The sequence below is a fragment of the Chrysemys picta genome, chromosome 6, assembly GCF_011386835.1.
Source record: "Chrysemys picta bellii isolate R12L10 chromosome 6, ASM1138683v2, whole genome shotgun sequence".
NCBI classification, from domain to species: Eukaryota; Metazoa; Chordata; order Testudines; family Emydidae; genus Chrysemys; species Chrysemys picta.
In genome coordinates, this window is record NC_088796.1 from 29,618,388 (window position 1) to 29,642,663 (window position 24,276).

At 41.4% G+C, this 24,276-nt stretch overlaps 2 protein-coding genes across 2 annotated transcripts in view; one reads left to right on the top strand and one right to left on the bottom strand.

The window, feature by feature from the left end:
* The window catches only part of CCDC152 (coiled-coil domain containing 152), a 19,436-nt gene extending 14,285 nt beyond the window's left edge, over window positions 1-5,151 (top strand). Inside the window, exons 4-6 of the mRNA XM_005282207.4 lie at window positions 1,063-1,190; window positions 3,535-3,621; window positions 4,892-5,151. Coding sequence (XP_005282264.2) covers window positions 1,063-1,190; window positions 3,535-3,621; window positions 4,892-5,014 — 338 coding nt within the window. The 3' untranslated portion in view covers window positions 5,015-5,151. The remainder of the gene's footprint in view (window positions 1-1,062; window positions 1,191-3,534; window positions 3,622-4,891) is intronic.
* Window positions 5,137-24,276, bottom strand: part of SELENOP (selenoprotein P) — a 24,731-nt gene continuing 5,591 nt past the window's right edge. The window contains exons 3-6 of the mRNA XM_005282208.5: window positions 22,703-22,918; window positions 15,977-16,189; window positions 14,620-14,737; window positions 5,137-6,965 (exon numbers count right to left, since the gene is read on the bottom strand). Coding sequence (XP_005282265.2) covers window positions 6,606-6,965; window positions 14,620-14,737; window positions 15,977-16,189; window positions 22,703-22,905 — 894 coding nt within the window. The 5' untranslated portion in view covers window positions 22,906-22,918 and the 3' untranslated portion in view covers window positions 5,137-6,605. The remainder of the gene's footprint in view (window positions 6,966-14,619; window positions 14,738-15,976; window positions 16,190-22,702; window positions 22,919-24,276) is intronic.

The following is a 24,276-nucleotide window of genomic DNA, read 5'->3' on the forward strand; positions in this document are numbered from 1 at the left end:
CCAGAAGGACCCAGAACTAGAGGCTCTGCTCAAAGTTTTCATACATGGAAAGAAAAACCATAATAAAGGGAATACATTGTTTAAGCATCTGGCTCTTCTTCATCATCATTTAATTCATTTTCATCCTCATTTTCTGATGAGCTCATTAGAAACGATTCTAAGGAGGAAGAAGAGGACTGCTATAGAAATTACAAAAATATTTTCTAACCAGTTCAAAATCTGAACCACACATTCCCCTTTATATCTTTTTGCAAAAAGTAATTAAGGCTGAATGGGAAACACCAGCAAAGTGTATGAGATTGTCCAGGTGTGCCAAAATATTCTACAACACAAACTGTAGCAAACCAAAAAAAGAACAGGAGTACTTGTGGTACCTTAGAGACTAACAAATTTATTAGAGCATAAGCTTTCGTGGACTACTGTCTCTTTTCCCAAAGTGGACAGGGCAGTTTCAGCACTAGTCAAAGACACTGCTACCCTAACTGAAAGGAATTTTTTGCCCAAAAGAACCTAGCGACCACAGAATGGATATATCATTGCATTTGAGGCTGTATCTTCCTCCCTGAGGGCTTCTGCAGCAATGTGTTCTGCAAGAGCAGAACGGGCCTGGACTCACAATTTGGCAGCCGGACTGCCAATTAAAATGGCTAAGAAATCATTGAGGTTAGGTTTGGAGTTAAAAGAAAATCTCAGTGGCTTCAGCATTCATAGCCAATGCAACCAGGGATTGCTTTGATGTTTTCAGCACATGCCGTAGCCTTCAATGTGGTGACCAGATTGCATCTCTGATTATGAGTCTGGAACAGCGAAGTACAGGCCAAAATCATGATAGTGGCTTGGAAATAGTCAGTTATTTGGGAATCCATTAGACATTTAAAATAACCATTTTTTTCATTCCAAACAAAGAACAATACATTTTTAATATGTTTTCCCTTTTTTCAATTTGTGTTTTTAGTTGGTTCATGAATTTGTCACTTTACAGCTTCTGCTCGTTTTGAATTTTACTCAGTTAATAAAATTAATGTTCTTGATAATTACAATTTTATATTATTTTATTATTAGTTGAACTAAAAGAAGAAGAGCATAAAGAAAAGCTAGAGAAAAAAGAGCTGACAATATTAGACTTAACCAGACAACTGAGAACTCTAGATAAAGAGAAACAGAATGAGATCATCAAACTGCAGATAGAGGTATGCACTACAGGGAAGAGAGGGTTTCATAAGTTCAAAGTTTAAAGACCAAATAGACATGCACCTTGGATAGATTTAAAAGATTCTATGTAAAGAAAAGGGTTGAGATTAGCACTTACTAATGTAATTTGGATCCTCACAGTTTTAAAATTTAAAGAGGCAGGTCCACAGGTGGTGTAAATTGTCAATGAGCTTCATCTGAGCTGAGGGTAAGCCCTCCGAAGTTGGCCAGTACGAAAAATGTTGAGATCTGTTCTCTCCTCCGTGTACACGTGTAATTAACTACCATTAACAAATGGGGGATATGTCTGTATTTTAAGAATAATATGACTTATTGTGTTGTTTTTGGGAAAGAAAGAATTGTTTTAAGTACATCTGTTATGCCCTCTTAGAAAATTTTGCCCTGTATGTTTTTTAGCACCTAGAGGGATGAAAAAAATGCTTTTGTTTTTTGCTTATTTTTTCAAATGTTTATAGTTCCTGTAATATTTGGAAGATGTCTTTACTTTAAAATGTTGAGAGCTTGAGGCCCTGATCCAGCAATGCGCTGGCAGCGCCCACTGATTTCAGAGGAACGCTGCATAGGTACTGTAAGCTTCAGGACTGGAGCTTTATTTAACATCTGAGGTTTTAAAGCCACTGCTCTGCTACTGAAAAACTAAGCAAAGATTTCATGTTAAAAAAAATAAATAGGGCATGAACCTCTGGTTGGGATGAGCTCTCCTCAGGACCCAAACTTGGGGCTGGTTTAATTAAGAGTATGCAATGCCTTCTTTTGCCCAGACACACTCCCTACAGTTGGGGAAAATCCTCAGCTGGTTGGCAGACAAATATTATGGCCCCTTTGAACCACCAGAATCAAGGACTTGGGCCAATATTTTTAAAGGGACTCTGTCCACTTGTAATCTTATTAATTTTTAATTTTAAAAAACTGATTAAGTAGTTGCATTTCTAATTAAGTTGTTGGATCACCCTGCCAGTTTTAATTTTAAGGTACAAAATACATGCAAAACCACGTGGAAATTATGCCTATTTTATGAAAATAATCATAGAATCATAGAATATTAGGGTTGGAAGAGACCTCAGGAGGTCATCTAGTCCAACCCCCTGCTCAAAGCAGGGCCAACACCAACTAAATCATCCCAGCCAAGGCTTTGTCAAGCTGGGCTTTAAAAATCTCTAAAGATGAAGATTCCACCACCTCCCATTCCAGTGCTTCACCACCCTCCTAGCGAAATAGTGTTTCCTAATATCCAACCTAGACTTCCCCCACTGCAACTTGAGACCATTGCTTCTTGTTCTGTCATCTGCCAACACTGAGAACAGCTTAGCTCCATCCTCTTTGGAACCCCCCTTCAGTAGTTGAAGGCTGCTATCAAATCCCCCCTCACTCCTCTCTTCTCCAGACTAAATAGCCCGTTCCCTCAACCTCTCCTCGTAAGTCATGTGCTCCAGACCCCTAATCATTTCCATTGCCCTCCGCTGGACTTTCTCCAATTTGTCCACATCCTTTCTGTAGTGGGGGGCCCAAAACTGGACGCAATACTCCAGGTGTGGCCTCACCAGTGCCGAATAGAGGGGAATAATCACTTCCCTCGATCTGCTGGCAGTGCTCCTACTAATACAGCCCAATATGCCATTGGCCTTCTTGGCAACAAGGGCAAACTGCTGACTCATATCCAGCTTCTTGTCCACTGTAATCCTCAGGTCTTTTTCTGCAGAACTGCTGCTTAGCCAGTCAGTCCCCAGCCTGTAGTGGTGCATGGGAGTCTTCCTTCCTAAGTGCAGAACTCTGCACTTGTTCTTGTTGAACCTCATCAGATTACTTTGAGCCCAATCCTCCAATTTGTCTAGATCACTCTGGACCCTATTCCTACCCTCCAGCGTATCTACCTCTCCCCCCAGTTTAGTGTCATCTGCGAACTTGCTGAGGGTGCAATTAATCCCATCATCCAGATCATTAATAAAGATGTTGAACAAAACTGGCCCCAGGACCGACCCCTGGGGCACTCCGCTTGATACTGGCTGCCATCTGGACATCGAGCCGTTGATCACTACCCATTGAGCCCGACAATCTAGCCAGCTTTCTCTCCACCTTATAGTCCATTCATCCAATCCATAGTTTTTTAACTTGCTGGCAAGAATACTGTAGGAGACCATATCAAAAGCTTTGCTAAAGTCAAGATATATCACATCCACTGCTTTCCCCATATCCACAGAGCCAGTTATCTCCTCATAGAAGGCAATCAGGTTGGTCAGGCATGACTTGCCCTTGGTGAATAATGTTTTCTTCTGTTGGGTCAGTGTAAATATTAGGGATTTTTGTCCTTTCCTTTTGTTTCAGTTCAATGCTAAATTAGCAAGAGTTCAGAATAAAACAACAAAATCATATCCAGATACCACTGTCTTGCCTCAAAACATCTACAGAAGGGTATGTGTTTTAATAGCTTTTTCCTAAAAATGTCTGTGGGTTGCAAATACTGTTGCTACCATGTGTTTATATAGAATATCTTGCTGGTATTTCTATATGATATGTAAGGTTTTAAAGCACAGCTTGCTTTGAAAAGTGACTGCCATTTTTACAAAATGTGCCACTCCTTGTTTATTGTGCCACCATGGCTCCAAACCATATTGCTCACTTACCAAGTAAAACAATGATTTTTTGATGTATCTGAAAGTGAAGCTGTGAACCTTCCAGCTCATGTGTCATTCCCAGCACTAACGATTCTGGGGGACAGATTCTGTCATCAGTTACACCTGTACAAACCCAGTGTGCTCAGTGGAGGCTCCACAGAGGGATAAATTGCCTCAACCAAACCACCAGTATCCTGGAAACCTGTCCAGAAGGAGGAAGCAACAACCAGTGGATTTGATTGCAGTGTGCATCCCCCAACTAAGGGCCTGATCCAAAGCCTATTGAAGCCTGCTGACTTCAACAGGGTTTGGCTTGAGCCCTAAATATTCCTGTCGATGGCTGTCGCATGTTGGCAGCTATGCACGATGTGCAGCCCCACCATAGCCTTCCAGCTTTCATTGATTATGTTCTTTCCAGTATGATGATGTCACAGTTTACCACAGAATCCTTCTGGTGCCAGTTTATGGAGGTCAGGGGATAGGGTTGAGGATTTACTATTTATTATATATCTTAAAGTATATGTAATAATAATAATAAACTTTGAAAATGTTAAACATAGCATCCGGTGGTTTATTTTTAAATATATGCACGATCCCTTGCTTCAGGGATTTAATGTTACTGCCATTTGCACTTTCAAATAAGCTTGAATTTTTTTGTAGATGTTTAAATATATTTTGTTAAAATAATGCCCATACACAATCAAACATCAACTATTGCTTTCATTCCAGTGTAAGGTGAGGATTGTGGGATTTCATATTGGCCATGTACCAACAAAGCACTTAAGCACATGCTTAACTTTTACCTTGAATAGTCTTATTGACTTCAATGGCAGTACTCGTGCACTTAAAGTTAAACATGTGCATCGTGCATGTGCTTTTCTAGATGAGGGCCATTAGGCTGTCAAATAAAGAGGATTTTGTGAGAATTATCCTTGTAAAATACATATTATGTTCTCATTATTGTATTTAGGATAATTTCATTAGTAGCAGCAAGTTGTGTTGATACACCTATGCTGTATTTCAGTTCTAAATTTTAATTACCAAAACATTTATTTATATTTCTATAGAAACTTCAGCATCTCCAAGAGGAAAAAAACAAGGAAATTGAAATTCTCCGTAACACTATTAGAGATTTAGAGCAACGACTCAGCAGTGGCCCAGATTCCCTCCTCAAACGGAGACGTTTTTGAAAGTAACTTTGAACATGCACTACTGAAATGGTTTCTTGACTTAATACAACTGAAAAATATATTATAAATGCAATAGCACAAGCTATGTACTTGGAAAGTGAAAACAAAATATAAGGCAACTCTGGAATGCCATCTATTTTTATTGAAAACTCTCTTATCAAATATACCATACATCTATATTCTCCTTATATTCAGTACTGCTTTCTTGCTTATTAGCATTCACCATAAAAGGATTCAGGTTTTATAGGAGACAGTTTCCCTATTAAACCATCATTAACTATGGCATGTGCTTTCAAAGCATTCACCTCTATTCTCTTTTCTTTCTTCCATGATCCTTCAAATTAAAGACTACGTTGTTTTCAGTTCAGTTAAGATAGTCAAATTGTACAAATAACTACACAAAGAGAGACATTATACAAGTTTCATTAGTAAATTACATTGATAATCTATATATATGGCTAAATTTAACCCTGGCATAAATAGACACAATTCAGTGAGAGTTGTGTTTGCTTATACCAGGAATGAATTTGATTCATAACCTTGTTTCACGCCCTGATTCCACATCAAGATCTACTAACACTGCCCCCTGTGCCCATGCAGAATCTTGTTGTCTTCAGTAGAGCTTCACAAAGGTACAGGGGTCCTTGCTAATGGAGTCTGATATAGGATCTGGTCCTTAAACTATAAGATATCAAAGAGTACAAAAACCATTTTTTTGTTTTTTGAACAATGCAATTTTTGGCATATGGTTTACAGCTGAAATAAAACATTGTTATGGCACGTTACTCTTGAATAAGCTTTTCATATGTATCAAAAACAATATGATTTTTTTTAGTTGAGAAAAAAATTAACTTTTTAATATTTCCTGTTCTTCAGAAATAAGTAATAAAACATGATTAGAATGTCTTTTCTGGCTTTCTTCTATTCTTGGTTGCTAAATATCAAACAGAAGCCCCTAGGTTATAGTTTATGCTTCTGTCCTCACTAATGCAAGCAGAATATTAGGAGAGAAACAAGAAAGACAAATTAACCAAATGCTGTAGACACCCTTCAACTAGCACTGAAAAAACAAACTATGGCTTAGGTAATTTTACTTTTAAAAAAAAAATAACCCTCTACTGATGGTATTCCAACACATATCAAATTGTTTTCAGTGTTATATTTTAACTTCTCTACGCTTTTCCGTTTCCTGTCTAGGGTATTAATCTGATAAGTTTGAAGTTTGTTATTACAAGTTGTATTAGAATTAAATGCATTCTAATTGAAGGGATCTTTCCTGATGTTAAAATGTTTAGTTTGTTTTTCATGCTCAGTTTCCTGTCTTTCCTTCTCACTGTCAGGTGTCAGATGTTTCATGCTCACTTGCTGCTGGTGAATGTCAAGCAGCTGTGGGCAGGCGTCACTGTCAAGATTCAGTGATGTTCTCTGCTAACAGCTGGCCATGTCACCTGCAGGAAGATGGGAGTTCTCCCTGACAGTGTCAGGTGGCTGCATTTCCTGATTCTTCAAACAACAGGTGTCGGCAGTGTCAACATCAGCTACTAGAAGTTGACTGTGACACTTTCTGCCAGTTTCAGGTTAACTGTTTGTTTCAGCTGGAAGTTCCTTTTTTTCAAGGCCTCTTAACTTGTGTAGGAACTTTCCCCACTTCTCTTTGTGGGGCAGTTTCTACATTTGGTTGACTACCTTTCTGACCCTGTCTATTACGACCCACAACCCTGTTATGACGTTGACTGCTCTGGTGGGAATGATTTCTCGGAGCGTGAGCAGAATCCTGTTGATTCTGCTCTTCTGAAAGCTGGTCCCCTTCCTGGTGGTGGTGCCTGTGTCCATGATGTCTACGTTGATTGTGGTGGTGTGAATGGTGGTTGTGTGGCTTCGGTGCTTCTTCAGCCGGCTTTTCGTCAGCTGTCTGAGATATGTTTTTGCATATATCTTCAACAACCGGTGTCTGGAAAATATAAGTTCATACAATAAAAATGCACCCATCTGAAGTAAACAGTTAGTTTTAAAATCTCAATTAACTTATGTCATTATTACAGTAACTGAAAACAAAGGCTTAATCATATCAGACATAAAATATTGTCATTGCTTAGGTATTTTTGTTCAAGTTATCCTTTTTAAATATGTTTTTAAAAGGCATGACTGTAACACGAACAAATTAAAGGCTAGATTTTGTTGCAGTAGGGCAACCTGCATTGCCTGCATTGCAGCTCCCAGCACTCCCTGTGCAAAAGATGCTCTCACCAGGAGTAAGTTGACATGGAGAAGGAGAAGCAGGTCAGCTGGCTGGGGGAATTTTTCAGCATCTCAAAGGGTATCATCAATTGCTGTCCCACAATGCAAAAGGGGAGCTGGGGAGGAATTGAGCCTCTGAGGGCTTTCTCTGAGGCACAGTGTCTCCCTATGTCCCCCAGGTGCATTATGCTTATACTCTGCCACTTACTTCAGGCTGTGTCTTAATGACACAATTTAGCTCTAAATAACTATGCCAGCAGAGAAACTATGTACACTAAGCCACATGGCTAAAGTTGTATTTAGATTTCCAGCTAAGCTAAAGAGAAACTCCTTTATTTGTAACCTGCAAAATATTATTTCAGAAATTTGTGAAGGACATGAGGTTTAAGAAAGAAATTCACTTCTGTTATCAAGCTGCTTTGTGCTACCAGGTTCATATTCACATGAAACAGAGTAATTCAGCTGTTTAAAAAAATGAAGGTGAGGAAACTGATGGCTCAGCTGACTAGTAACAGAATACGAAACCTCTCTCTTTTTCACAAGGTCATTGATTTGAAACCAGCCCATTTTAGTAATGACTTAATGTCATTAACATCTAATAATACTGTTTCAGTGGATTATTAGCAAGACAAGGTGGGTAAGGTAGTATCTGGTACTGGACTAAAGTCTGTTGGTGAAAGAGACAAGCTTTTGAGCTACACAGAGCTCTTCTTCAGGTCTGGGAAAGGTTCACTGAGGGTACATCTACACTGCAGAGTAAGCCCACGGGTAGCAGAACTTGAGTTAGCAGACCCTAGGTTTGATAACATAGGGTTTGAGCATCTACACTTGTTTGTATCCCCAGGTTAGGAATTGTTGAGCCCTGGGTCCCAACCTGGGGCTCCAGCATTTATACTGCATGATGTGGGCCCAAGTCCAACCCCATATCCCAGACTTCCTAGTGCCCTCCCAAAATGTGGCTGCTCTGACCCTTTGTTCATGGTGCAGTCTCGCAAAACTTTACGGTCTACCAAACTTGTCTTTGTCTGTTGACAAAGAAACTTGGCCTGGGGGTTGTGGAATACTTTTGGCAGACTCCCAGAGCACTAGTCCAGTGGGGCTGAAAAACAGTAGGGCTTGAACCCTGGGTCCTGGCTTGATTCAAGCTTGGACCATTCAACCCCTGGCTCTGAGCCCTGGATTAGCAAGAGTTGTGTGTAGACGGAATGGGGGTTAAGCTTGAGCCTGAGTTTGAATCCTGGGCTTACTGTGCAGTGTAGACATACCCAGAGTGTCACAGCTAAACACACAGTGGAATAGATTGTTTGGCATAAGTAGTTAACACATATTGTATCAGACCATTCAATGTGAAGTGGCCTGTTAACACCTTTTCAGTAATAGGACAAAAAAAATGAGGGTTAGTGGGTTACAGATTGTTGTAATAAGCAGTGGCGGCTCCAGGCACCAGCGCTCCAAGCGCGTGCCTGGGGTGGCAAGCCGCGGGGGGGGTGCCTTGCCAGTCCCTGCGAGGATGGCAGTCAGGCAGCCTTTGGCCGCTTGCCTACGGGAGGTCCACCGGTCTCGCGGATTTAGCGGCAATTCAGCGGTGGGTACACCGAATCCGTGGGACCGGTGGACCTCCTGCAGGCATGCCACCGAATCCGTGGGGCCGGGGACCTCCCGCAGGCATGCCGCCAAAGGCAGCCTGCCTACCATGCTTGGGGTGGCAAAAAAGCTAGAGCCGTCCCTGGTAATAAGCCAGGGGTTGGCAACCTCTGGCACACAGCTCGTCAGGGTAAGCACCCTGGCGGGCCGGGCCGGTTTGTTTACCTGCCGCCTCCGCAGGTTCTGCCAATCACGGCTCCCACTGGCCGCGGTTCACCGCTCCAAGCCAATGGGGGTGGCGGGAATCCGTGGCCAGCACGTCCCTCAGCCCGTGCCAGTTCCCGCAGCCCCCATTGGCCTGGAGCGGCGAACCACAGCCAGTGGGAGCCACAATCAGTCGAACCTGCAGACATGGCAGGTAAACAAACTGGCCCAGCCCGCCAGGATGCTTACTCTGGCGAGCCGCGTGCCAGAGGTTGCCCATCCCTGTAATAAGCCATAAATCCAGTGTCTTTATTAAGACCATGATTTTTGGTGTCTAGCAAAGTTATAAATTTAAGCATCTAGGTTCATGTTTTGAAGATGTTGTGCAGGTTTCCTTTGGGGACAAGGACAGAGAGATCTGATATGGAGTGATCACTTTGTGAAAAGTGCTTACCCATTGGTGATATGGTATTTTTTGTCTTTTATTATTTTTCTTGTCTCTCTAATATCCTAGCACCAACATGGCTACAACTACACTGCAAACATCATTGGATTATGTGAAACTTTATGGAATGCTTGTAGGATGCTGCATGTATTAAGCTTACTTATAATAATTGTTTCCCATGTTATAAGGTAATGTTTAAATGCTTTCTCTGTAACGATACAAATGTTTAAGACTGTAAATTCCCCACAGTCGGGGAAAAGAATTATCAAGCGTGATGTTATCTCCAGCCCATCAGGAAGAATTATTAAATCCAAAGGGTCATTGTGGAACAAAGACTTTGTCAATTGCTCCCCCCCATGAAGAGGTTACATGCAGGAGTGTTCATCCCATCAGCTTGCATTCTGGGGTGAAGGGGAGAAGGAAGGGTGTGACAAGGAGAAACTGGATCTTTTAGGCTGTCTGGACTCTGTGGCAAACATTCCTAAACATAAGGGAGAGATCCCCAAGTTGTTTGGCTTGGGTTAGCCCCAAAGGACATAAAAGTTGACTTATTATAGAAGCTTCTATTACCTTTTGAACTTAATATTGTACCTCATTTTTGTGTGTATGTTCACCTGCTTTAAACTTCTACATAAGAGAGTTATTTCTTTTCTTAGCTAATACATCTTTAGTTAGTTTATTACAGGATTGGCTACAGATGTTGTCCTTGGTTTGAGATCTGAGTACAATGGACCTGGGGTAAGTGACTGGTCCTTTGGGACTGGGAGTAACCTGAATATTGATGTGATTTTTGGTGTAAAGTGACCATTTATCACATAATCCAGCTTGCCTGGGTGGCAAGATAGATGGAATTCCCAAGGGGACTGTCTGTGACTCCATGATAAGGGCTTGTCTACACTTACAACACTGGAGCGGCACAGCTGCACCAGCGCTTAGTGAAGATGTTAAGATGTGAACAACGCTGATAGGAGAGCCTAGGTACCCCACCTTCCCAAGAGGCAGTAACTATGTCTACAGTAGTACTGTAACTATGTCTACAGTAGGAGTTAGATCAGTATAATGGCGTTTCTCAGGGGTGTGGATTTTCCACACCCATGAGCGATGCAGTGATGCCGAAGTAAGTTTGTAGTAGAGGGTCCTGTGGCACCTTTAAGACTAACAGAAGTATTGGGAGCATAAGCTTTCGTGGGTAAGAACCTCACTTCTTCAGATGCAAGAAGTGAGGTTCTTACCCATGAAAGCTTATGCTCCCAATACTTCTGTTAGTTTTAAAGGTGCCACAGGACCCTCTGTTGCTTTTTACAGATTCAGACTAACACGGCTACCCCTCTGATACCTAAGTTTGTAGTGTAGCTAGGGTGACCAGATGAGAGGAAGAAAATATAGGGCCACATGGGGGGGAGGGCAGGAGGGTCCACTGACGGAGCAAAAAACAAAAACAAACAAAAAACCACGAGTGCTGCCAGCGGAGCGAAATATCGGGACAAATTGCGTCCGATCCAAAGATCGGTCGGGACGTGGGACAATCAGCTAAATATCAGGACTGTCCCGATTTTATCGGGCCGTCTGGTCACCCTAAGTGTAGCCCAGAGCTAAGACTATTATAGTGCTTTAGAAGTTAACACTTGTTAGTGGGTTGTGAAATCTAATTATAGAATATACAACTACTTTAGGATTTTTGCCCTGCCTTTTGAGAGTCTGTCCTGAGGTTGGCATTCATGGTTATACGCCACGCCAGATAGTGTGACATCCATAACTTCCCTTGGAAGACTATCCCAGAACTTAACTTCCCTTATAGTTGGAAAGTATTTCCTAATATCTAATCTAAATTTCTAACTGAGTCAGAGTGCAGTCATATGAACACTTAGAATTATAAGATTATTGCAATATACTTCAAGGGCATCTAAATTCATTTTCACTATCAGTACAGAGATAGAACTGCCAACTGTAAAAAGTTATTTAAGATAACGCAATATTTAATAAAGAGTTTATCAGCATTTAATCTTGAGATTATTGAAGGTCTAAGAGAAGACAAACATTTACGGTATTATCTGTATATTATCTAGGTATAAATCTATAACAGTAATTTATTTATAGAATGGTCTTTTATTGCATGGCATGTGTTAATTTTATGTAACACATACAAAATATACAGTGCAGAAAATCTGGCTGGTTTACAATCTTGATGTCATTCCTTAGTGCCCAACTACCATTTATAGCGGAGCCACAAACTGGGCAGCTGTGTCAGCATTATGGCCCATAATTTTGAAAGTATTTATTGTCTAAAGATTCAGGTGGTGGAATCTTCAAAATGCCTAGGCACCTAACTCCCATTGAAACCAATGGAAATTAGGCAGGTGGGCACTTCTGAAAATCCCACTCTGCACCTATCTTTATTTTTAGCCACCTAACCACCTCTAAAAATCTGGCCCTATGTGGCTGCCCCAGAGAGGAGTGCTTCACGCTCAAGATAGACTTGAGAGTGCACATTGTGCAGCACAGGCAGGTCATGAGGCTGCTTAAGAGCTCTGTCAGGAGGAAACGAGTCATGCTCCTCCTAGCCCCTATTGATCAGTATATTCCAAGGATCTGTCACAAACAGGCCAAAAAGCAGGTGCACTATAGCACCTGTATTTTGAAGCAGGGTTCTGCTTTTTGACAAAAGCACAGATCACTGAGAATTTAGAGGGAATAGCTTCTCTTGGTATTAGAAAGGACGTAACAATGTTGTCCTTTTTTATGATATTATGCTTTCTATGATGTCCACAAAATCCCAATGCATTATTTGTAAATAGGGCTGAACTGGGCAAAGAGGAAATTAAGAATATTAACAAGCAAGTAAAAGGGGGTGGTTAATTAAGTGGGTTGCAATAGGGAATGTCAATATTTTAAACATAAAAGAAGCCAAGTGCTGCAAGGAAATTCTTCATTTTTAAATGAACTGCACGTGATGCTGTAGCAAAGGGACATTTAAATATGTAGTGGGAATCTTTCTACTAAATTCAATTAGCACTGAACTGGGGCTTTAATTTAGAACTGTAGGGAGTTAAAGTTAAAATACTGGCTAATAAGAGTATTTGTATGCAGTGTTGTCATAGCCGTGTTGGTCCCAGGCTATGACAACGTGGATGAGGTCATACTTTTTATTGGACCAAAGTTGGTCCAGTAAATTACCTCACCCACTTTGTCTCTAATAAGAAATATTCTCATTCTGAGGAGCCATTGATTCAATGTGTGACTCTAAACAAGCCACTTGACCTTTATGAGGTTCAGCCAACTTAGCTGGAAAACTGAACCACGAAACAACTTAGCTGAAACATGATGTTTCTGGTCAGCTTTCATGAGTAGGTTAAGTAAATTTCTTGCTAAATTTTAAAATAGTCCTGATCTATTTATATATTTAAAATAATGCTGCCCACTTTTATGTATTTCTTTCATTTACTCTTGTGGCACTTCGTTCAGCATTAGTACTGTATGACATAAATCAAGAAAGAATAATAGCTCAACATATGCCAAAACTTGACTTCCCACCCCTACATGCAAGAATGCATGCATGCATTCTCTCTCTTACACACACACACACACACACACACACACACACACACACACACACACACACACACACACTCTCTCTCTCAATTTGTTTAAGTAAGTGTATTCAGCTTTGGCTCCCCTGCCACGGAAGTGTCTGAGTGGCTACTAGATACAGGTGTGCTCTGCGCAAACAGGTGAAAATGTGGTTCTGATTGTTGCTCTGACAGTTAGGTAGCTACAGTATGTTTGTTACACGCTGCACTTGGAACTGTAGCTGTTGTACAATTGCTTCTCTGTAAGTTCCTTCTGTTCTATTCAAGCCTCTGTTATCGAAAGGTATGTCTACACTGCAGCTGGGAGCATGTTTGCCAGCTCAGGTGGACAGACACATGCTAGCTGTGCTTGAGATAGTGCACTAAAAATAACAGTGTGGTCAGGGATTGCTTGAGTACAAACCCGCCTGGACTCCCTAAGTATGTACTGAGGCGGCTACCCCAAGCCGCTGCCCATGCTACCCCTTGCTACACTGTTATTTTTAGCATGCTAGCCTGAGCAAAACTAGTTTATTTCTGTCTGCCCGTGCTGGGAAGCATTCTCCCAGCTGCAGTGTAGACATACCCTCAGGGCTCATAAAGTGGACCAGTGAAAAGCAGTAAGATAAGAAAACAAAAGCAGCAAGGGATTTTTGTGGTCAGCACTAGTAAATGCAGTAAGCAGTCTAACATATTGTTAAATGCTTCCTGTTAATTAATTTTCACTATTTTTGTGAATTTTTCAAATCCATTGTAATTAACTGGTGGCAGTTATTTCACCCTGATACATCCCAATTGCACGGCCCATTGGTTGGCTTCATATTTCCCAGATGAGAAGAACAGGCGCTGGCCCTTCCACTGCCTATCAACTAGCAGCACGAGCAGTGGTTGCATTATGCATATCAGCAAATCACTAAGGTTAATGGGTAATATCGTGGCCTCATTAAAGTCAATTACTTCACTGAGACCAGGATTTCACCCAATATGTACAAATCACACATCCAGCCTAATCGCCATTGACTTCAATAAAGCTAGGTTTTCACCCGTACAATTCAACAGTAAAACTATCATTGGTTTCGGCAGGACCAAGATCAGGCCCAAAGGCAAATTCAAAAGTGCTCAAAATAAGTCAAATGTGACATTTTATAGTTTACAGAGGTATTAATGATCATTTCAAAGGTTAGGAAGTGTCTAGAGAATGAGTCACACTAATTAGAAAGACAAGAGAATCTCAGAACTCTGTTGGTTTTCTGTTTGCTGATTATACACACAACTAAGTAAATGGAATTGGCAGCCAAGCCAGGACTTAGATTTCTCAAAATGATTCACATTTTTACACAAGGGCAGCAATTTAGCCCTTATATTTCAATCTTTTCTGAGCTCAAGTTGATCCATTTTGAAAAATGGATAATAAATTACTTAATAAATGAGGAGCCATAAAATGGCCAGGTTGGTGAACAATGGCTTTTGGGATTAATCAGGTAGAAATAGTTCCTTTAAACATCAGTCAGACTCACTTTCCCCTCCCCATATATTTTATATATAAAAGAATAAAATTAGGAAAGTACCATATAAGAGCAATTTCCACACTTGTATTCACAGTATGCAATCTTAATAGATTCTTCCACATATGGGAAAGTCAGGAAGCTATAAGGCAGACCAAGATGATACACCAGACGGCCACACCTAACAAGAGAATGAGATTTACAGTTATACAAAAAACCCAGAAAATATCTATTACTATTATTATTTGTGTTACTGTACTGGCCAGGACCCCTAGTCATGGACCAGGACCCCACTGTGCTGTACAAACACAGAATAGAAAGATGCTCCCTGTCCCCAAATGTTTACAATCTAAATATCTATAATGTGCAGTTTCAACATATTGCAAATGTAAACTTAATTCTGTAAAGAAAGAACTCTTCCTTACACCCAGCTCTGCTTGAATAAAGACTATGGGCCAAGGCCTAGGAATGCTCTTAACAACAAGACAAACACAGTTGTCAATCTGATACATGGCGGTGGCAAGGACACCACCAGCCGAAACAACATGCACACATTCCTCTCCAGAAAAAGATCATTGCAGCTAGTCCTCACAACTTCCTAGAGGGCGGGGTTGTGGACAAGCTAGGGGTGTAGTTGGTGCATCCATATACTGCGCTGGGTGAAAACTCCATATGTAGATAGGAGCCATGAGTTACACCTGCTTCTTGTTTCCATGCTGCATGAAAAGGCACAGACAGCGTACTCAGATGGGGCTGAGGTTTAGTTTATCAAACCTAGAATGTTTTCACATGAGGAAAATATGTTTATTTGGACTTTGCTCTATGCTCCAGGATTTGGCTGTAGATAAGGACATTGACCTACGATACTGTTAACTAATTTACATAGTTATTTCTTTTTTAAAAAACTCTATTTAAGCAACACAAATATTTTCTTTCTACTCAATAAACCCACAAATGTCTAAATGGATTCACCCCTCCTTTTCTCACACAAACAGCCTTTTAGGCTCAGATTAAATATGCTAAATAAATTTTCTGTGTAAATCAGACAGAATCAGATGTCCTAGTGTTGTATGAATATAAAAAATGAGCAAGTGTGATTGGAATCCTAGAACCAAATTCTGCTCTCAGTTACTCTGATGTAAATCCAGAGTAACTGCACTGAAAAGAATGAAGCTATTCCAGATTTACACTGATTTAAATAACAGCAACATTTGGTCCATGCTAGTTATTCTCTGACTGTAAAAGGTGAAAAAGACTTTCCTTTGCTTAATGGAATTTAGAAAATCAGAATATGATGCACTTGTTATGAGATAAAGGGCTTTTGGCAAGCAAATGAGAAAATACTCATTCTGTTGGGTTACAAAATACAACACTGTAAATTAATATAAATCATTTCCTAATTTCTCTGTTATATACAGACCTGTCATAGATAAGAAAATCATCTTTGTTTCCATTTAAGGTAGTCCAGACATCAGTTTGATTCTCATCCTGCTGGTATACAATAATATTTTCCGATACCTTCTCCTTCAGTGTGTGAATTTTCAGTTGGGAGTGTATTCCTTGATGATTAACCACCATGTATGAGATATTGACCAATCCTTCATTCTCCAACTTTACTCTCAGGTCTTCCAATCTGATGGAGATTTTAAAAGAAAAAAACCATTAATCAGGCAAGAATCATCTTTTTTCTTGAGAAATAAAAAGTATGTTTTTTTAAATGGACATTTTCTTTTAGGGATCAATGATTTGCCTTGATTTATCTGAGAGCTAATAATTCCAATTCTTCCATTGCAATCATTGATTTCAAACAGGGTCATTAAAATCAATGGGAATGTTGACATTGTCAGCAATGTCCTTTGTATTATGCCTAAGACTGGATTCTATAAGAGTACACAGTGTAGCTAAATGATACAGTATCCTATTCTTTAATATATTTTACATACATAGATAAAGCAGATGCATTCATTTAATTGATCTTTCCATTTCAATTCCTTTGTTTCTTTTACCGATATAGATTTAAATATTTAATCTAATGGGTGTATTTGAGTGATAATTGATTATGGACCAAATACTGGTGTGACATCTGAGTGCATGTACAGTCCAAACACAGCAGAAACAGTGCCTCACTATAGATGATCAAGAAGGGGTACCTACAATGAAGGGCTGCTAACTCTCCCACTCTTTTGGATGATATAACAGCTACTCAATAAGTCAGAAAAAGGATATGGTAGCCATTGGAACAAAAGGGGGAAATAGAACTTATGCAGGATGAGGTTGTGTTACTAATGATCTTCTTCAAGAATTACAGGATAAGCAAATTCGTTTCCCTAAAATTGGCAATGCAAGAATTCCGACTTTGATATAAAGCGACAGTGTGGTCATACTTTCATATCCTACTGAAATGGACATACAATGTTCTTTAAAAAGCAACAGAGGGTCCTGTGGCACCTTTGAGACTAACAGAAGTACTGGGAGCATAAGCTTTCGTGGGTAAGAACCTCACTTCTTCAGATGCAAGTAATGGAAATCTCCAGAGGCAGGTATATATCAGTGTGGAGATAACGAGGTTAGTTCAATCAGGGAGGGTGAGGTGCTCTGCTAGCAGTTGAGGTGTGAACACCAAGGGAGGAGAAACTGTTTCTGTAGTTGGATAGCCATTCACAGTCTTTGTTTAATCCTGATCTGATGGTGTCAAATTTGCAAATGAACTGGAGCTCAGCAGTTTCTCTTTGGAGTCTGGTCCTGAAGTTTTTTTGCTGTAAGATGGCAACCTTTACATCTGCTATTGTGTGGCCAGGGAGGTTGAAGTGTTCTCCTACAGGTTTTTGTATATTGCCATTCCTGATATCTGACTTGTGTCCATTTATCCTCTTGCGTAGTGACTGTCCAGTTTGGCCAATGTACATAGCAGAGGGGCATTGCTGGCATATGATAGCATATATAACATTGGTGGACGTGCAGGTGAATGAGCCGGTGATGTTGTAGCTGATCTGGTTAGGTCCAGTGATGGTGTTGCTGGTGTAGATATGTGGGCAGAGTTGGCATCGAGGTTTGTTGCATGGGTTGGTTCCTGAGTTAGAGTTGTTATGGTGCGGTGCGTGGTTGCTGGTGAGAATATGCTTAAGGTTGGCAGGTTGTCTGTGGGCGAGGACTGGCCTGCCTCCCAAGGTCTGTGAAAGTGAGGGATCATTGTCCAGGATGGGTTGTAGATCACTGATGATGCGTTGGAGAGGTTTAAGCTGAGGACTGTAGGTGATGGCCAGTGGAGTTCTGTTGGTTTCTCTTCTGGGCCTGTCTTGTAAGACAGGCCCAGAAGAGAAACCAACAGAACTCCACTGGCCATCACCTACAGTCCTCAGCTTAAACCTCTCCAACGCATCATCAGTGATCTACAACCCATCCTGGACAATGATCCCTCACTTTCACAGACCTTGGGAGGCAGGCCAGTCCTCGCCCACAGACAACCTGCCAACCTTAAGCATATTCTCACCAGCAACCACGCACCGCACCATAACAACTCTAACTCAGGAACCAACCCATGCAACAAACCTCGATGCCAACTCTGCCCACATATCTACACCAGCAACACCATCACTGGACCTAACCAGATCAGCTACAACATCACCGGCTCATTCACCTGCACGTCCACCAATGTTATATATGCTATCATATGCCAGCAATGCCCCTCTGCTATGTACATTGGCCAAACTGGACAGTCACTACGCAAGAGGATAAATGGACACAAGTCAGATATCAGGAATGGCAATATACAAAAACCTGTAGGAGAACACTTCAACCTCCCTGGCCACACAATAGCAGATGTAAAGGTTGCCATCTTACAGCAAAAAAACTTCAGGACCAGACTCCAAAGAGAAACTGCTGAGCTCCAGTTCATTTGCAAATTTGACACCATCAGATCAGGATTAAACAAAGACTGTGAATGGCTATCCAACTACAGAAACAGTTTCTCCTCCCTTGGTGTTCACACCTCAACTGCTAGCAGAGCACCTCACCCTCCCTGATTGAACTAACCTCGTTATCTCCACACTGATATATACCTGCCTCTGGAGATTTCCATTACTTGCATCTGAAGAAGTGAGGTTCTTACCCACGAAAGCTTATGCTCCCAGTACTTCTGTTAGTCTCAAAGGTGCCACAGGACCCTCTGTTGCTTTTTACAGATTCAGACTAACACGGCTACCCCTCTGATACTTGACACAATGTTCTTTAAATGCATTTGCTCTGTAAACTGAATGTATTATTTACTACAATACAATGAAAATTCTTTATTACCCTAACAGCTTGAAATCCTCTGGTCCATTATAAAATTTGGTTTTCTAGGGTCAAAGTCTACTCCATTGAAGTTAGTGGCAAAACTCCCATTGTCTTAAATTGGGCCAGAATCCCATCCCTAGTTTTTCAAATCCAATTACTGAAAAACTCATAAACACCATTGTAATATTAGCACTATGCAGCCTATAGAAGGGGTTTAAAGGAGTAAGGCTGTGAAACCAGCTCTGTCAGTTTTCAACTCAAAGTGATTTCATAGCTGCAATAGGAATCCAAGTTATGAGCAGGGGGAGCGACTGCTGCTCGATACCATCCCAAAGAATTGTCTGACTGTTGCTGCTGTTGATTTTTTGTATTCTGGTAGGGTCCACAGGCCCAAGCCCATTGTGCTAGGTACTGTATGAACATGTAAAAAGACAGTCTCTGGAATCCTTGGCCTATCTCCTAAAAGTGGACCCTTACTCACATGGGGAAAAATATATGAAAAATACCAGCTTTCATGTGTCTTTTTCCATTAGAATTTGAATAAAGATTATTCATCCTCACTTAAAGTCGTCCTGGTTAACGTTGTTTCGTTGTTACATTGCTGATCAGTTAGATTCATAGATTCTAGGACTGGAAGGGACCTCGAGAGGTCATCGAGTCCAGTCCCCTGCCCGCATGCCAGGACCAAATACTGTCTAGACCATCCCTGATAGACATTTATCTAACCTACTCTTAAATATCTCCAGAGATGGAGATTCCACAACCTCCCTAGGCAATTTATTCCAGTGTTTAACCACCCTGACAGTTAGGAACTTTTTCCTAATGTCCAACCTAGACCTCTCTTGCTGCAGTTTAAACCCATTGCTTCTGGTTCTATCCTTAGAGGCTAAGGTGAACAAGTTTTCTCCCTCCTCCTTATCATACCCTTTTAGATACCTGAAAACTGCTATCATGTCCCCTCTCAGTCTTCTCTTCTCCAAACTAAACAAACCCAATTCTTTCAGCCTTCCTTCATAGGTCATGTTCTCAAGACCTTTAATCATTCTTGTTGCTCTTCTCTGGACCCTTTCCAATTTCTCCACATCTTTTTTAAAATGCGGCGCCCAGAACTGGACACAATACTCCAGCTGAGGCCTAACCAGAGCAGAGTAGAGCGGAAGAATGACTTCTCGTGTCTTGCTCACAACACACCTGTTAATACATCCCAGGATCATGTATGCTTTTTTTGCAACAGCATCACACTGTTGACTCATATTTAGCTTGTGGTCCACTATAACCCCTAGATCCCTTTCTGCCGTACTCCTTCCTAGACAGTCTCTTCCCATTCTGTATGTGTGAAACTGATTGTTCCTTCCTAAGTGGAGCACTTTGCATTTGTCTTTGTTAAACTTCATCCTGTTTAACTCAGACCATTTCTCCAATTTGTCCAGATCATTTTGAATTATGACCCTGTCCCCCAAAACAGTTGCAATCCCTCCCAGTTTGGTAGGGAGGGAACATGCTCGTTTAAAGTTGTGCAATGATCCCTTCTAACGTCATTTGGCAGCTGCCTGCTTTGTCCACTGTAGGAAGAGCAGCCTGTTGGAGCTAGCTGGTGGGGGTTTGGAACCAGGGTGGACTGGCAGCCCCCCTGTCAGCTCCCTGCTCCCCTAAGTTCCCAGTGCAGCAGCTGCCCAGCAGGCTATCAATTGCCGGCAGTTCAGCTGTCCCTTCCCACACTGCCATGTGCCGCTCCGCCCTCTGCCTTGGAGCTGTTCCTGGGAGCATCTTGCTTGCTGTGCAGGGGGGGAAAGAAGGGAACTAATGTCAGGGTGTCCCCCTCCCCCCTGCTCCTGCACCCTGCTTACCCCATCTCCATGAGGGTGTGGACAACATGACAGGATTCAGGATGGAGGGAGCTTCCTGGGAGCAGCTGCTGTCTCAACTTGCTGATCTACTTAAAAAGGCAGTGTACTTAGAATGGGGTCCGCCTACTTAAAGGGGCAATCTCTCTCCGTCTGTCCCTGTCTCTGTGTATGTCTCTGTCCGCCATGCTGTCTCTCTTCCCTCCATTCATTCTGCCTTGTAGAGAGTGAGGCTACATTAACAACAATGGGTTAACCCTTGAGGGCTCAGCCGAGTGCTAGTTCATTTAGCAGTGAGGCATTCCCTGGGAAATATCCCACCCTCTGACTTCACCACCTCCACCAAGCTTCACAGTCATCATTGCTGTGTACAGTATTAAATTGTTTGTTTAAAACTTATACTGTGTGTATATGTGGGTGTGTGTATATATTTCTGTTGTCTGGTGAAAAAAAATTCCCTGGAACCTAACCCCCCTGTTTATATTAATACTTATGGAGAAATTGGATTTGCTTAACATCGTTTCACTTAAAGTCGCATTTTTCAGGAACATAACTACAACGTTAAGCGAGGAGTTACTGTACAGCTTACCTCTGCTGATGGCAAAAAGAGAGTGAAACATAAAGATCTCTCTATTTCAGGTAGTCTTTTACATATGTGAGAAATATGATTTTACTCAGCTTCAATATCTCTGCCAAAGTCCTAACTAAGGAGTCAGAGATAGTGGCAGTTTGAAAGAACTAGTGAATCTCAGGTCATCCCAGTATTTTCTCTTTTATCAACTCAAGAAAACATTCTGTGTTTCAACCAGCTGTTTACAATGAAATTCAGCACTGCCTGTGTTCGACCCTGATTTCTAGCAATGAGGGGCCTGACCACAGGTGTAAATCATGACTATGCCAGGAGCAAGGCACTGGAGAATGCCCACTGATGATAGCCTTAACGCTGATGGAAGGGTATGCTCATAAAAGGATGAATCTGACCATGCATTGCAAATGAAATGGAGACACTTGAATGTTAGGACCAGGATTTGCAAAGGTGCCCGAAGGCATAAGCACCTTTGAAAACTGCACCCCACAAGACTCAACCCCACAAGACTCAACTTAAGCTTCATTCTGATTTCAGCTAGCTCTTTCTCTTAGGGACTGGTTTTGCAATGAGAATAGAATCAAGCCCTTAAAGAGTAGCCAGTCTGGCTGATAGCTTCTGAATGTATTGCCATTTTCTTTTGTATTCGTTTGTTTACCATTACTGATCTAGGGACTACTCTTGGTAATGAGTAATGCTCTGTAGGATCAGGCCCTAAATCACATCTTAGTGCAGTGGTTCTCAAACTTTTGTATTGGTGACCCCTTTCACACAGCAAGCCTATGAGTGTGACCCCCCCCCTAATATATTAAAAACACTTTTTTTATATTTAACACCATTATAAATGCTGGAGGCAAAGCGGGTTTGTGGTAGAAGCTAACAGCTCGTGACCCCGCCTCCCCCTGTAAACGAATACAAAAGAAAATGGCAATACATTCAGAAGCTATCAACCTTGCGACCCCTCCTGAGGGGTTACAACCCCCAATTTCAGAACCCCTGTCTTAGTGGGAGTATAGCTCTGGAGGAACTGTTTCTGCTGGGTTTGCTAGGGTTCATTTGCATTTGTGTGGCCTAAGATCTTAAAGGTCTATTTTGGTTTTGGTTTTATTAATGAAGATTTGGTTGTTATTTATATTTATATGGTGGTAATTGGAAGATGGCAAGGCTTTTAAATGGTTGCTTCATCTACCAATGAATACTGAGGCAGTGATTTAAGAATCTGAGTCACAGGCACGGATTTGTCCCTCTAGGAACTCAGTCAATGGAGCTGCACCTGTCACAGGCCCTATTTGGTACACAAGCAGGTGAAGAAGCCATAAATACGTGACCATATCTATCTATAATATAAAAGGTTTGCATCCATGTTGTAATTAAATAGCTGAGTTTTAAAAACTGCTCCGTCCCATTTTCAGATATACTTGGAAGAGAGAAATGTCCTTACCTGGAAGCCTGCAGCAGGCACAAGTATCAGCTAGCTTGGAGGAGCGCTACCACTGTCACTGAGCTCCTAGTATTCTGCATTGGACTGATCTCCTCGATTTGCCATTCTGGGGGTTCTTTACAACGGGCACTTGAACCCTGGCTCTCTGTCCCTCCTCCTGGGAGGAGACAGAGAACCAGGGCCAGACCCAGCCCTCCCCACATGGCTGGGCTTCAGCTGCAAATGAGAGAAAACAAAAGAAATGAGATACATGCACAGAGCAGTTCCAGTTGCTGAAATTCTCAGAACAAAACCAGCAGGCCATTAACTCTCTGGGGCTCGCACAGGAAGTAAGCTCAGAATTTGGCCCACTATGTTTATTGCTATTGGCAATATTCCGAGGATTCCATGGAAAGCACCTTGATAGTTTCTTAATATCAGGACAATAAAACAGGACAATCTAAGTATTCCAACCAGCTGGGTGACCCTTTACATTAACTAGACAAATTGAGTTGTTCCCTACTCCTATTTCTTCTTCTTATCAAACGGCAATTTTAATGACTGCAGAACTGACTCCAATTCTGCTGCTTTTGCCTTATTTGTGCATTGACGTCAATGGTGCTATGCCAATTTGCACCATGTGGAGATCTGGATCATTGGTCCAAATCAATCTGGGGTGCAATTCCATTGACTTCAAAGTAGTTACCCCAGGGGTATATGTTGGCCCATAGCAAATACTCTACAAACTGGGAGCAGAATAAAAGAGTCCAGACTTTTTAGAAGACTCTTTTTCACATTTGGACCTTAGCCAGAAAAAGCTCTAAAGAAGGCAGACACTAGAGACAATTGAACAACAAAGAAAAGGAAATGAAAAACCCAAAGTTTCAGGATTCCATAAATCTCTCAAAACCTCCTGCATGCACCCAGGTCATCTTATATTTGTGATTATCATAAAACATAAAAATATTGTAAAACCTCTTTTTCTCCCCATGATACATTAACATAACACCCTTTGGCTTATTGTGTTTAGAAACCACACATTATCTAGGAAAGAAACTGAAAAACTACTCTTTTCTCCCCACAGGCTGCAGGATTGTATTGGATATCCCACAGCCCCATTCACAACAGAATCCGATCAGACACACAGTTGTGCTCTGTGATGTAACATACATAATACATGAAACACATATAAATAATATATGTTTTCATCAACCCCAGAGCATTCCAATACAAGGAAAGTTTTGTATTACCGATCTCATGCAGACAGACGCAACTGCTGCAAACCAGACTTATTGTCAGACCTCATATTTTCTGACTTTTCTTTCCTCCAATTCTGTAGAAGCAATCTGGTAAAATACTTTAGGGATGAAATTATGGAACCATTGACTTCACTGAAGCCAGAATTTCACTCTAGGTCTCTGCACACACTTGGAGCACTGCATTCCTTTCATGTGACTCTCTTGCAGACCTGTACAAAACTTCAAGACATGCCTGTATTGTTCCATGAATTTAGCATTCTGCAATGTTGGCGCACAATACCCAGCAATAGCTTGCCAAGCCCCACAGACTGGAAATAAGTTTTGTTCTGAATTACA